This window comes from Anguilla rostrata, chromosome 15 (assembly GCF_018555375.3).
Source record: "Anguilla rostrata isolate EN2019 chromosome 15, ASM1855537v3, whole genome shotgun sequence".
Classification (NCBI taxonomy): Eukaryota; Metazoa; Chordata; class Actinopteri; order Anguilliformes; family Anguillidae; genus Anguilla; species Anguilla rostrata.
Window position 1 is genome coordinate 12185307 of NC_057947.1, and position 15059 is coordinate 12200365.

The 15059-nt window shown below is 43.0% G+C and overlaps 2 protein-coding genes across 3 annotated transcripts in view; one reads left to right on the forward strand and one right to left on the reverse strand.

Annotated features, from left to right (window-relative positions):
- The window catches only part of LOC135241060 (intersectin-1-like), a 44053-nt gene extending 37477 nt beyond the window's left edge, over positions 1 to 6576 (reverse strand). The window contains exon 1 of the mRNA XM_064311167.1: positions 6418 to 6576. The gene's annotated coding sequence lies outside the window, so the exon portion shown is untranslated. The remainder of the gene's footprint in view (positions 1 to 6417) is intronic.
- Positions 6577 to 11975: 5399 nt separating this feature from the next.
- Positions 11976 to 14413, forward strand: LOC135241046 (potassium voltage-gated channel subfamily E member 2-like). 2 transcript variants are annotated; one of them, XM_064311154.1, is made up of 2 exons: positions 11976 to 12134; positions 13370 to 14413. In XM_064311154.1, the coding sequence occupies exon 2, from the start codon at positions 13454 to 13456 to the stop codon at positions 13820 to 13822; it is 369 nt and encodes a 122-aa protein (XP_064167224.1). In that variant the 5' UTR covers positions 11976 to 12134; positions 13370 to 13453; the 3' UTR covers positions 13823 to 14413. The 2 variants fall into 2 exon arrangements, with proteins under 2 accessions (XP_064167224.1, XP_064167225.1); XM_064311155.1 differs by having other exon boundaries at positions 11984 to 12134; positions 13391 to 14413.
- Positions 14414 to 15059: the final 646 nt, after the last annotated feature.

A 15059-nucleotide genomic window follows, 5' to 3' on the forward strand; every position in this document is an offset into this window, starting at 1 on the left:
GTCTGTCAACTAACAACACAGCAACAATATGACCCAGCGACTTCCATTTTCAGCAGAGGTGGTGCTAAAATGTAAGATTTATTTTTGGTTTAACACAATCCAAGACAGCTGCAATAAAGACATGCTGCATTCCTTTCTTCCACATTCGAATATTCATTTTCACACTCAAATTACTTTTCTTTTCTACAATTTGAATATCGAACCATTATCAGACAGCCCTACAGCAGAGTAGGGTATAGCAGGGACAGTACCCTATAGTACAGTAGAGTAGAACAGGATACAGTGTGGTACAGTATAGTAGGGTATAGCAGGGACAGTACCCTACAATGGGAGTAGAGCAGGGTACAGTGCAGTAGAGTATATTCAACTGAGCTAGCTGCTACTGAGCCTATAGCACCCCGGATCACTGCAAGGTCACTGGTGCCCTATCTGTGCAGCCAAATGCATCCCATCTGCATCCACTGCCTGAGTCTTCCCATCACCCCCTGCTACAATAGACAGCCAGGCATGGGATCCTAAATATAATGAGGTTTAATATTACTCCATGAATAAACACCTTTTAAATGATGACAACCATGATTACATCAAGCCCAGTGATTACACTGTGCCTTTTATTTAAAACTGAACACAAACTGTGACATGACAACAGACCCTGACGTCTACACTGGTTTGCTACGGCCATCTGTTAATGTGTAGGAGGCAAAACACAGTTTCACCAATCTGTGGATTTTTTTCCCCACCCAATAGTGACCACTTCCTGCCTTAGCAACCTAACTGGATCCCCAGCCAGTCTCAAGCACATAAAGCTGCATTGCCTGTTAATGCAGCATTCCAGCAAACCGCAGTCTGGGTTAGCATTCTTAGTTAGCCTATTTTGAAAGTATGAATAAGAAATTCTTAAAGTGAGGAGTGGCAAGGCCTCCCTTGGCCTGGTGGGAGCTTACTGCAGGCAGCTTGCTGGCTCATCTGTGGCTCAAATCCTGCAGAGGATTAGAATCCACTCAGACAAACAATGAAGGGAATAATCTCCATCCAGGGTCGCCGTGGCGACACTGGAATGTGTACAGAGCAGGGATGTTAAAGAGACTCCTAAATGCCCAGTGCTATGAGCTGCTACAGACCTTACTGTCCTGGGACGTTTCTGCCAAAACCCTGCATGGATGTCACTGCTGCACAGTGAGAGCACAATTCCCACCTGGATTTCAGGACAGACAGGCTGGGCATCAGTATTAAAACACACACACACACACGCCCACACGCAAACACAAGCACAAACACCCCACACACACACTGCTCACACAATGCAGCACACATACAGTCGACTCATCTCACACAGATAGCCAGAAGCCTGATTGCTGTACACTACAGTACCCAACCAAGCGCACTGCTATCTGACTATAGTCAAAGCTCCGCCCACATGCATGCCGTCAATGACATGTTTACAGTGGCTTTGTTCCACAGAAGAAGACTCATGTAAGATCATGAAAAATCATCCCCAGATTTAATTGGCTAAATAAATGTTCTCTCCTTCTCCACCTTCGCTAATGTGTGGTGAGCGTTCTGGCGCAAAATGGCTGCCGTGCATCACCCAGGTGGGTGCTACACATTGGTGGTGGGTGAGGTGAGTTCCCCTTCACTGTTAGGCACTTTGAGCATTTGGAAAAGTGCTATATAAATGTAATTAAAAACTTATACCTAAGCAAAGTTATACCTATTGTAGCTCTCTTGCAGGAATGTTGTAAAGCGCTTGTCTCTGAGTTTTGTAATGCACTTGTTGTAAGTCGCTCTGGATAAGAGCGTCTGCTAAGAACCTATAATGTAATGTAATGTAATTATTAATAATAATAATAATAATAATAATAATAATAAGATCGGCCCTGATAGGATGACAAGCTGGAGTTCAGACAAAGTTAGCATAGTGCCCTAAAACTGTCCGAGTGCAGGTCTTATACTAGGGCTGTCAGATTCAGACTTTATAAGAGCATATTCCTTGAATAGGGGAAAAAACATTGACTGGCAGTAACGGTCGGTCAATAATTGATTGATGTTCTATAGAATCTACACACTAATGATTTAGGTCCCAGTGTTCAATGTTAGAATGATGTTAATAATTTTATTAACAAAATATTCTTTAATGAAAGTTTTTGTTTAGACAGCAGCTATTGTAGTGCCTTTGCAATAGTCATATTAGTGCACAATCCACACAGAAATGGTCCATTTTCATTCCAGCTCAAAAATTCACCATATCGGCTGCCATACAGTAAATCCGTGAATTCTTCCCCTCTAAAAGAAAAGGAAGTGGAAATACCAGTTGACCAGAATCCTCACGTGTGGCAGAAAGACTCAGACTGTGGGAGGTTCCCTCACATTGCACAGCTACTGCAGAAATACCTGAGCATTCCTGGCACTTCTGTTCAAGGAGAGCGTGTTTTTGCCCAGCAGGTACCGTTGTAAATAAACACGCCCAACACTGGCCTCTTACCAACTGGATCGTCTAACTTTTTTGGCAAATAATCGCTAAAAGGACTGTGCTAATCACTGCCAAACTGAAACAGAACTGTTTTTCATGACTTTTTAATTCCAGTGTAGCCCATTTTGTTCTTCATGCGATTCTTACCAGATGACAATGTTGTGGTCAAAATAAAGGTTTAACTGTTAGGTTAAAATACACAATCAAGACTGTCGGCACATGATACAGACAGACTTTACTTTACTTCAGGTCATTGTTACCAATGATAATAATTGTTATTTAATTTATCTATAGTGAGTAAGGGATAACAAACCCTGTTTTGTAAGTGGGAGTGTGAAAATACTGTCCCTACCTGTACAAATGACCACACCACGGGCTGTCTGAAAGCCACCCAAGGCACTGTGTGCTGTACCCAGCTCAGCCTTAACGAACTGTGTGGTGTACCACCATGGTCAGGCCACATCCAGTGTGGGTGGGAATAGATGACATAAGAGTGGCAAGGCCTTAAAAACACACATCTTTCAGTCTCACTCATTCTCCTGAATTACACTGGGAAAAACACACTGACAGAACCCCTGAGCTGCCCTGTCACAACCGTACAAAGAGAACCCCGGTAGGCTCACAGCTGGGGGGCAATGGAGGGGGGGAGAAACTGCCAGGGCCCTGAATCAGAAACAATGACCACTTTGAGTCAGCAAGCAGGAGGTGTGCTCTGCAGCCAAACTCACACAGATCCCTTCATACAAGCCACGCCCCTTTCAGAGCACTGCCCAACCCCCTTCAGCACCCAGGTCCTCCCCCTTCATCACCAAATCCCACCTTCTCCGGAAATCAGCCACCCTCCCTCCCAGCCCCCTTCAGCACTTGTTCACGCCCACTTCCACATTCCTGCCCCCTTAAAATCCCCCACCCCAACACACACACACACACACACACACAGCTTCTGTGAGGCACAGTGAGATACAAAGGGGCATGTAACATGTTCCCAGCTGTGGAACAGTGCGGTGCAGTGGACAGTGGACTAGGGGGGTGGGGGAGGGGGGCTCCTGATCTGATGGCCAAACAAAGCCCAGATCAGCCAAAGAAACTGACTGATGACGACACAAACAACCTCTCCTGTGACATGTCTCTCCTAACTTAGTGATTTCAGGGGGCAGGAGGTCCGCATTCCCTCCCCCGGCCCAGCTCATCTGCGTTTCTCCTTTGACCTAGCCACAGGAACACTGGGCCAGCCTTGGACAGGCGACCCTCACTGTGGACCACAGAAAAATGGGCCCAGTGTCTCTGTGCTCGAGTTCACTCCAGAGAGGAACAGAAAGAAAGCAGGTAGCAAGAGAGAACTGACCACTTTTTCCTCCATTTCTCTTTCTCCTTCTCTCTCACTCGCACCTACCTAGAAAGGTAAGAGAACCACAGTAAAATCACACCACAACCAGACCGAAGCAAACCACAGTAAGACTCCATACAAGCATTTCCCCCACTTTCCCTGACTATTCACAGTTATTTAGACTCAGGCCAATCCAAATGTATCCATCAATTTCATTCACAAAAAAAGACCATCAGGTGAACAGCTCAGTTATGCACAGTATTACTGAAAGATGCTCTCCCTTGTGATTCCCCACAACATAGTGCTGCAGCTGAAACACCACAGCCCTGCTGGCAGGGGGCTGGGAAACACCAGTCTGGAATGGAGTCAGTGAAATATGTAATAATGACACTAATCTCATCAGCAGGGGGAAATGCTGAGGTTTGGGCTGGTATCCCAGGGTACAGCAGCTCAATCAGAACTGCACATCCAAATCAACACATAAGACCAAACCTCTGTGCTGGTTAATTCTCCTCTAGTCTTGCAATACAATGATGAAAGCCATTTCTATCCATAACTACACAATTTATCACATAAAGCAAATGTAGCATGTTTCCTTTATACAGTGCCATTCAAACAAGGAAGAATAGCAAATACACAGGAGGACCTAGATATGTACCTCCATCAGCAAGCTTCGAGAAATTCAGGCTAGGGAGCTTTGCACATGCATGTCTCTACGTTCTTTTGTCACTTAGGTTGAGTGTAAGTCTAATTAAAACACAGGGAACCAGGCCAAAAGGGTGAGGAGTGGGAGAACAGTCACGCCTAAAGGAGCTGGGGGAGGTAGCAAAAACAGGAGCGGAGACTAAGAGGACAAGGAAGCAAAGGAGGGAGAGAAGACAAAAATCCCACACGTAATAGTTTTATATGGTGCATTTTAAATTTACATGTAGATGAGATCATAGTAAGGGAGTGGCATGATGTTGATCTTACTCTGTTACTCAAGAACAAAACCAAACACAACTGCAATTAACAATATACACCACCGCAAATCTACAGTGACTCACAGTGATATGAAACAATATTGCCAGTCAAGGCTACAACCGGTCAGGCTTCTGAGCCTCAACAATAATACAGTATCTGACCAATGCAGCCCTCAAGGCATCCGGTACAAAGACGGGCATCAGATCACGTTTTGAATGATGGCTTCAGCAGCGTAGGACCCGGATCCAGACGATAGGAAGCGGGTTTATTGTTATGATAATGATGAAAGCCTGAATTGACCATAACTGCCTTGTTATGTTCATAATCAGTAAGCGAACGAGATATATCGCGGAATACATTCACGATGCGCTACCAGGGGCTGGGTCGCGACAGTGTGAAAGGCAGGCGCACCGTTACACGTCTGTTATAAAAGGACAATATGTTGGGCACAATGTCAGCAGGAGACAAATTATGAAGTGACGAACTGTATCAATCGCGGGCTCCATCGTTTCTATTTCAGCAGAAACGTGTGCGGTAGCGTTTCGGTCACATTCGAATTAGAATAATATGAGGTTGTCAATCACTAAATGGGCAAGAAAGCACACCGCATGCAAAGGCACTTCGATCTCTTGATAAATCGTTGAATACCTGGGTTTCCAAAACATTAGTTTCAGACACAATACAAATTCGAGCGACACTGACCTAGATGGGCACCTTTCTTTGCTAGCTAACTAGCCACCAAAATGCATATTGTACCATCCCTATTTCATAGCTATGGCCTAGTCATGTGTAACGCTCGATAGCTAGATAATTCACTGAGCAATCCAGACCTGCCGACCTCCACTACGCAGCCGAACTAACCAGAATCTCGCGAACATGCATCTTCGCAATTAGCTAAGTTATACTTACCTATGAAAGGTTGCAGGTTGTAGCTATGACTGCACAGGTACCGTTATCTCACTAGTTTGCCATTTAACTAGATAAACCCACGTCTTGTAATTTAACATCTCGGATACATATGTTCACACTTGCTGCAGAAAAAGCAATAGATCCATCGTTAATATCGGACAGAATTAACTCGCAATCTACCAACTGCTATCTATCTATCTGAATAGGAACAGACTGACAGTAACTGACCAGATCTCCTGCATGCAATTCTGGGGCGCATAGCTAAATTCTGAATGAATTCACACAGGGTGTTATTCAGGTAGCTAGTTAACATCAGCCAACTTAAATATTTTCAAGTATAACGGTTAGCTACCATCCGAAAATGCTGCACGATGTTCAAGCTTTTTCCGATTCGCTGGGAAGCTATTGATAAACAGCGACATAAACAGCTAACATAAATCATACCGATATAGGTAACATTACAGTAAGCTGTAACGGTATATCTACCGGAAACGTCAACCGTTTAGTTTTTTTTGCATAAATGTGTGGTCCTTATACTAACACAGCAGCACTGATTTTCCCAGCTAGTGTGCTAAAGCTGGCCAGCGGCTAAAGTCCTGGCTAGCGAATTGTTAGCTACTCTTGCAGCATCAGGCAATGAATGCTCCATAAGAATGATCCAATTAGTGAGCTAGCACCATGTAACGTTATGATTCCAACAATATTTGCTGGGGAAACACTAGAGTGAAAACACAGCGGTTCTTCTTACCTCATCATAGGTCCCCCATAATAAAAAATATTTAAGTAAATAAGATTAAAATATATATATTTTTTAATCCAATTCTCCAAGCCGATGCCAGTATCTTCTTCCAGACTCCCGTTTTCCCACTCACAAAACCGCCGTCCTGGTACGCAACCACAGTACGCAAATGCTACGTGTAGTCACGCCTATATGGGGCGGTGTCAATAGATTGGCAGCAACACAAACCTATAGAGCTACAAAACAACGATTTGCAGTTCTCGTCATAATCTTTAAATGAAAAGATTTACTGAAATTGTTTGATTGGCATCCAAGAGGGCAAATGGTTAAAGCTGTACCGTGTACGTGCTGTGCTGGGAGACAGTACACATTTGTTCGTGTATGGGGTTGGGAGCGTCTGGTGAAGGTCTTGTGGTGTGGAATCGTCAGAGGGTCAGAACATATTGCACATCCCACTTAAATTAATGTAGTCTGCAGCGATTGATTGAGTCAGCAAAAACTGGAAAGAAAACAAGTGTTGAATAGATGGTAATCAAATTACTTCCAGTCTGACTTGAAATATAATGGTTCCATTTAGGTACAGTGGACTATCATTCTCTGTTTAGTCTACATGAGCTGCAAGAAACACTGGGTGTTGTGTTTTAATACATCTCCCCACTTACTCAGTGCCCTGCCCTTTTGGATATGCGTAGGTGTGTCTGCCCAAACACTAAGTCTCCTAATAAGACTCTCTCTCTCTCTCTCTCTCTCTAGCTCTCATCTGATCTCCTCTCTTTATGTCTCTTCTCTCCTCTACTCTTCTATCTCTCTCTCTCTCATAACAGACATACTTATCAGTTCTCTGTTAGCTACAACAGCACACAAGACACTAGAGGTTAAATGTTTGTCATCAAAAATAAGTTTTTAATGGTTCCCAACCCATTCAACTGATTGCATACAGCAGAGGTTCCCAGCTCTGATCCAGGAGAACTTCTGTGTGTGCTGGTTTTTTGTCCAACTTTGATTACAATTTCTGAAGTAAAAGGAGCTTTTAAGTGTTTTTAATTAGAAATATTATTAATTAGGGATTGTTTGTACTCTTAATGCCACATTCTCAGAAACATGTTCATACTTAATTTTTCTTCAATAATATATATTTTTTCTTTTTTTTAAATCAGTGAAAATACAGGGAAACATATATGATAACTTTTAAAATAGTGCATCAAAGCTTGCTGGAGTTTAAATATTTCATAACTGAACATCTCCACCACTGGCATCACACACTGATCAGCTTCTGAAAGATAACGGCAAGGAGTTTTTTCCCTGTCATTATCATCTTTGGTTTCAAGTTTTATGCCAGGACACACGTGCAATTTTCTTTAGAGAGGAGAGCAGAGTCCTCCCTCCTTATGTACGTTTTCACTTTATTCAGTTAGAAAAACAAGAGGATAACAGATAGACATGAATCATAGAATAGAAACATTTCTGCTTTTCTGTTGACTCTGAGGAGGACGGTTCCAGACATAGAAATGTCAGTCATCCTGTTTTATGAAACGTGTCTAAAGGTGTTCTGAGCTATGAGTCCCAGCTGTCCTTATTTTGAGTTAGCCCCTGTGAAGTAATCTGGGTTATCATTCTTCTTTTTGCATTTTTGACAGTGTCCCGGCTGTGAAGCACCTGTTTTGTCCTGTTTTATAAGCTGGGCTCAGGCACATTTGACATTATTTTTGTGGAGTTTTAAATGGGCCTGACTAATAAAAATACTAAACTTTTATTAGTCTTATTTTCTCATAATTTTAATGACTGCATTTATGATAAGGACTTTAATAAATGAAACTCCTGCTGGCATATTACCCTGGAGTAACACTGCCCTTGACCTGTCTTCTGAGGACCAGCAGGTGGTAGAGTAGATTTGAGCCAACAGGGGGCATTTGCATGCAAGGTTGGGTGGGCCTGGCTGCGTCAACCAGGATGATTAAAGCTGTAACATTTACCATACCAATATTTGTTCTCTCTCTGGCTTGACTTTTCCCACTGAAAGAAAAAAGAAAATGAAAAAAGGTGATTTTGAACTGAATGTACCAGCCAGAAGGGACATCCCTTTGTTTTTCCCATTCACACAAGTGAGACCATTTCCAGGATGGAAGCCAACATCATCCAGCATATTAGAGTGGAGATGAAAAATGGAGTTACATGGGTGGAATGGATGTGTGTGTGTGTGTGTGTGTGTGTGTGTGTGTGTTTGAGAGAGATAGAGTTTCTGTGTGTCTGTGTATGAGAGTTTCTGTGTGATTGTGTGCCAGAGTGAGAGATTCCATGTGAACATGTGTGTGTGTGTGTGTGTGTGTGTGCATGCATGTACGTGAGAAAGAGAATTCCTGTGTGTGTGTGTGTGTGTGAGAGAGAGAGAGAGAGAGAGACAGAGAGAATTAGATTGTCTGTATAAGCATACTGTATGTCATGACATGATGGGCAGTGCTGATGCTTACTGTTTTTGCAGCCCACAGCTTGAGGGCCCTGTGCCTTTGAAGAAAGCTACTGTTACCATGGAGATGGTGCCTTTGAAAGAGAGGTTGATGATTCACCTCTGAGGAGGTCCAAACTTCCCAGCATTCCTCAGCAAGCCAGAAAGCTGCACATGCCCTCAAATTAGCATTGTTTACCACTACATTTTCTTCAAGGTGACATTACAGTTGCAATACATTCAATTATGTAGCATATAAATGCATAAAAATACAAAATGTTCCCAATTCAATGTGTACATACATGCTGTGATATAGCTTTGCCTGTAATTTTATGAAGTACACAACAATTGTATGTGCTCACCCAGAGAGGCATACGGGTGGACATGAAGGTGATTATTTGTGATCATCACATTGGTGCACAGGTATCTTTTCTTTTTTTAATCTTGTCTTACATACATGATCTTCTTTTTTTTTTTTTGGACCGTGAGCAGGATTTGGGTGGAGGCATAGTGCCCCCTAAAAAGTGCCAAGAGTTCAAAGTGACAGTAAGAATTTCACCTGAGTTAAATTTTCCTAGAGTTTAAGAAAAAATAGTGTTTCTTAAATTTAACATTTATTTAATGCTTTCTAACCTCAGTGCCTTAATGTGTCATCAGAAGTACTGCACCGACTGGCATACCTGGGGATGTTTTTACTTACCCTGTGAGAAGACTTACTTACAGACCTGCTAATGTCACTGCTCACAGAAGCCTTGTTTTGCTTGCAGGTTTCCTTCAGTATTCAGGTCCGGTTCAGACCCAGTTTGGTCAGCACAAGTAAAGGCATGAGAGGGGACATAGGAGATAATGAACAGCAGAAGGCTGAAGAGCTTTGTGAATGATATATACCGTATGTTTCCATTCAGGTGAAGGCTGGGTTGCCACATGCTTTTTGTCTCTTGGTGGCCTGACTAAAGGCAACAAAATGATGTAATTGTGGGCCTATGAGGAACAACCCTTCCATTGTTAGTGCAAGGACTTCATTGGTCTAAAAACATTACTGCTTGACATAGGAAAAAAACCCAACCAAACCTGGCAGTGCAAATGGGAGACTCACCTATGTGTGGAAGTTCTATGTGTGTGGAAGTTCCTTGTTACCTGTGTGTCGCCCTGTGGCACTGAGAGGGTTCAGCCTTTCCAACCCTTCCTAAGTGGGGACTGAGAGGTGCTTGCCTTTGACAGAGCAGGGTGTAGGGGTTTGAGACAGTGATGTTCTAATGTGTTTCATTCCTCTGTGGGAATCTGAAGGGAAAAATCCTGTTATTCCCTGCACACTGTAGCTCGTATATCAGCTCCTTCTAAATATACTTTTTTTATAACTTGCTTGATTTGTTCACCCAGAGGGTAAGGTTATCCTCTGACGAGATTGCCTGGCATCGCTTTCCCCTCCCACAATCAGAGTGATTACTTGTGGGTATAATAAAAGGGGAAGGAGATGTTATTGAACTCAATGGTGTTTGGAAATGTAGTCCGCTTGCATACTATGGCCAGTGAAGGTGTTTAAGTGATGCAGTTGTTAGTCCCTGGAAAAATCTCTTCCAGCTGAATCACTCACACTGACTGACTGGCACGCTAACTGAAAGCTGAAGTCTTGATCAGATGTACCATGCTTGAGGTACATTCTCACTCTTTCCTTATAATTATATTGAGATCAATAAATTCCACTTTGTCCATCAGGATTTCAGAGTGACTGACAAATAATGTATGAACAAATAAGTAGACACCCTTTGCAGCATACAGAGTGATTTTTAAAGGTTTGTTATACATATTTAAAAATATGTGAAATAACACATACTGTATCTGCCCCACATGTGTCCTTGTTCTCACTGACTCATGTGAGTCTGAGGTGCCTGAGAGGCGGCAATGGTCTTATCTCTATATCTGACTGTGTGACATTAGTCCCATGAGCTTACACTGCCTCCAAAACACACACACACACTGTTACCATTCCCTCCCTGCAGCAACACGGTTTCAAACTGAGAAACTCACTAATACAAATCCCACTTGTAAACAAGTAGACATAATTATTTACATATACTGTAAAGCAGGAAATATTTTAAAAATATACATATTCTGCAATCTTTTCTGCAACCTAGTGGACAAAATGGGAAACTCAAAAACTTAAAGGATATTTTCAAGTTCAAGCCGTGTTTATTTGATTTATCTGACTATTTAACAAAGAAGGTCAAGTGATAACACACTAAGCACTTACAACAACCAATGAGTGTTGGCACTGTGAGAGATTAAAGGGCAAGATAAGCTGGCCAGAGAAAGAGAGCCAGTTTTGGATTCTGACCAACTCAGTGGAATTAATGACCCAATGGTTTCAAAAGGATCTGTTAGAGAATACAAGAAGTTATGGGGACAAAAAGAGAAATATAGTTTATCTTAACTAATTTTTTTGGCATTGTTTATATGTAAATGGCATGCAAACACAAACAGACAGACAGACACACACACACACACACACACACACACACACACACACTAGTTTTAAGAGCACATATCAAAGAAAGTGCATCTGTCACTGTCCCTGTCACTGGCTTTGGCAATGGCTTACTCAAACCCCTGAATGTGCCACCTATTGGCCTACCAACAAAATTTTCAGCACCAACATAATTTCACTAGGAGGGCCTTCCAGCTCAGTACTAAGTAAACCCAGACCTGCCTAATTTCAGTACTAACCATACCCAAACTAGCTTTCTTGACTTCAGTAATAACCAAGCCCAGACTAGCCTTGCTTAACTTCAACACTAACCAAGTTTAGCCCTGCTTAACTTCAGCACTAACCATGGTTCTTGCTTAGCTTCAGTACTCACCAAGCCCAGCCCTGCTTGATTTCAGTGCCAACAAAAGTCTACCCTGGTTTGCTTCAGTACTAACAATATCCAGCCCTGTGAAGTGACAAAAGAACCCGACGCCACCAAAACTATGTCCACATTTTTAGTTTTTTTAGGCTGCCACTGAGGTAAGGATACACTGCGCTGCAGAGGCAATGAGGCATGGACAACCTTGGTAATCGACCTTGAGAAAATGTTTTCCTGGAGCAGAGGGAGCTGATAGGAGGAGAGGGGTCAGCCTCCATACAATTTCATCACTGCACACGCAGTTCCCGGCAAACTGTTTCAGAGTAACTATGTGGCAGGAGGTACCAGGTTCTCCTCCCCACTCAGGTTAACTCCTCGTGTCTAAGGCTCAGCATTCTTCAGCCAAACCAGGCCGGCATCGTCCCACGCTTCAGACCGTAAGTTTAACCTCAAGTGAACCACCTACAAGCGAATCTGCATATGGCGCTGGTACAGTCACACACTGAGCTAGAGTAGCCCAGCCTGTAAATCAGTGATCTTATTTAAAATATTTGTGTTTTTAAACTGTAAACATGAATAGATGAACAATCTGCATTTGAGTAGAAAAGAGCAGTGGTCTGGCCTATATGTGGAACTAGGAGGGTTAAAATCAGGTGGAAAGGAAATCAAGTGGAGTAGGAAAGGGAGGAATATAGAAGAAAATAAGCAAAAAGATTTTAATTGAATATGGTGAATTTAACTGATATGTTTTTTTTACTGTGAAATTAATAAGTTAGAATTTTTATCTGTGAATTTAATACATCTGAATTCAATACAACAGATTTTTTGTGAGCCTGCTTTTTTAAGATTTTGATTAAATTCAACGTATTCTGAAATAAAATTCTTTTTGTAACTCATTTCCTTCCATGGAGGTTTTTTTTAATAGTATTTCCTGAACTTACTATCAACATGAAGTACTATAAATATAAAAAGGATACCGCACACTCATCACCACATTAAATTTTGTATTTAAAGTTCTGTGCAAGAAATCTGTAGCTTTCATTTTGTGTAAATTCTGGTGGGACATATTAAGCAAGGAACTGCAGTGTAAACCTCATCAATCACAATGACTTATTCACAGATAACAGAGCATGATAACCTTTCATTCTAGAACAACAGTGAAATGATAAATAATGTCTAACCATGAATGCACAGTGACAAATGACTGACATCTGCTATGAAATAATCTCCACAACATACATCAGCTGTTGTTTTTTATTTTAAAACCAGTGTGCTTGTTAAATATGCACTGTACAGTAAACACTTAGTGAAAGAGAAGTACCCAGAACGAGTTGGCAGTTGGGGCAAAAAAACATATTAAAGTGCAAAATAATAAAGATGCCATTTCAATTCATATTTGTCCTCTGAAGATTAATGGGTTTCTGGTCTGTTTGCTTAAAGAGATGTTTATTTGATAGAAAACACAATCACTTCTTGTTTCAGCAGTCAGCCAGTTTCTTGATGAAAGGCAGACCTTGTTATTTCATTTACCTGGTGTGGAGTCAGTAACTGGGGCAAATTGCAGAAGTACAGTTATTTTAAATCCCAACTGTACTTTGCTGTATAAGAAAACTGCTTTTATTTGTAAATTCAGTCTGAAACTCCACCCTCTCACCTCTGCCTCTCACTGCAGATCTCACCTGTCTTTCTCCAGCGAGCTCGGTCTCTGGCCTGACCCCTCCCGGTCCAGCCCAGCGCGACTCAGGCTGGGGCGAGGATGGCTCTACAGGCGCGGAACCTGACGCAGCAGCTGGAGGATGCTCTGACCCGCTCGCTGGGCGATTACCTGGATCGCTGGCGGCACAATGTGACGCAGGCGGACCGAGCCCTGAGCGAGCGGATGGCCCAGGAGAACTTCCAGGACGTGGTCTGGTACCTGGTGGTGATGATCGGCATGTTCGCCTTCATCATCGTGGCCATCCTGGTCAGCACCGTCAAGTCCAAACGCAGGGAGCACTCCGATGACCCGTATCACAAGTACATCGAGGAGGACTGGACCGCCCAGATCAAGAACGAGACCACCATCCACCCTTACGTCCAGTCCAACCCCATACCCAGGGCCTACGATGTGCCTTATTCCGCCTGATCTGCTCTGATGCACCGGGGCTAAACAGGATATAACACATTCCATTCACACTGATCAGCTGGACATACCAGCAAAAAGAATGTTTGTTTTCACCCTGATTAATTTGGCATACATGGCAGTAATCTGTTATTCTGTCTTTTATAAGCAACAAGGGATTCTGCTGCTTCTGATTGCCTGAGTGCATGGAGGTAAATCAGTCTGATTTTCACATGTGTTACCCATAATCCCTCTCAAGCACAGACTAAAATCTGATCAGCTCACTGCCAGCGCACTGAAATCTCTTACTCTCCTGATCAGCGTGTCTGTAGGTATGCTGATTCTTCCTCTGACCAGCCTCATTTGTGGCTGCGGCCCTTCCTGAGGTTAAATATTCTGATGAAATCTACAGACAGGGACTCCACGCTGCATTAGATCAGCTCCAAACTCATCTTGCACCCTGGTCTGTATGAACCCTATAATGATCTGTATAAATGCTATAATGATCAGTATAAATGTTAGCATGATCGCTATCTATGTATAAATGCAACTGAGAAACAAACCAGTGGTGGCTGTCGAAGTGAACACAGAGCTATATTAAAGCTTTTGATTGTGCTTATTGAACTCCAGTGCTTTGACGCAAATCTAAGTGTACAGTCCAGTGCTCTAGTTCCCTGGTTGTCCCCTAGGCTGTGCTCTTGCTATGTCCCTCCATTGAGGCTGTAGTTCCCTGGGTGTCCTGTTGGCTGTGCTCTCGCTGTGTCCCTCCACTGAGGCTGTAGTTCCCTGGATGTCCTGTTGGCTGTGCTCTCGCTGTGTCCCTCCAGTGGGGCTGCAGTTCCCTGTTTGTCCTCTGAGCTGTGCTATCGGTGTGTTGGTCCAGTGGGAATATGTTGAGGGCCACAGCTGTTGTGTCACATCTTGTTTACAGAGGAGGGGGGAGTGGGGTGTCTGTATACCACCCAGCAGCTGACCTGCCCAGGGCTCAATCACTCACACACACACACACACACACACACATGCACACACACACACACACACACACACACACACACACACAAGCACACACACACGCATGCACACACACACACACACACACACACACACACACACAAGCACACACACACACATGCACACACACACAGCCATACACAGCTAGAGACACAAACACTAATAGAGATGCAGAGACCTGCACACCGACAAACGCACCTCCACCCATTTTAATACTGACTTGCATACACCAATGATGTCTGACACACAC

What these genes read in the sequence shown, in the direction of transcription:
- LOC135241046 (XM_064311154.1), top strand. Translation starts at nt 13,454, where the DNA reads ATGGCTCTACAGGCGCGGAACCTGACGCAGCAGCTGGAGGATGCTCTG.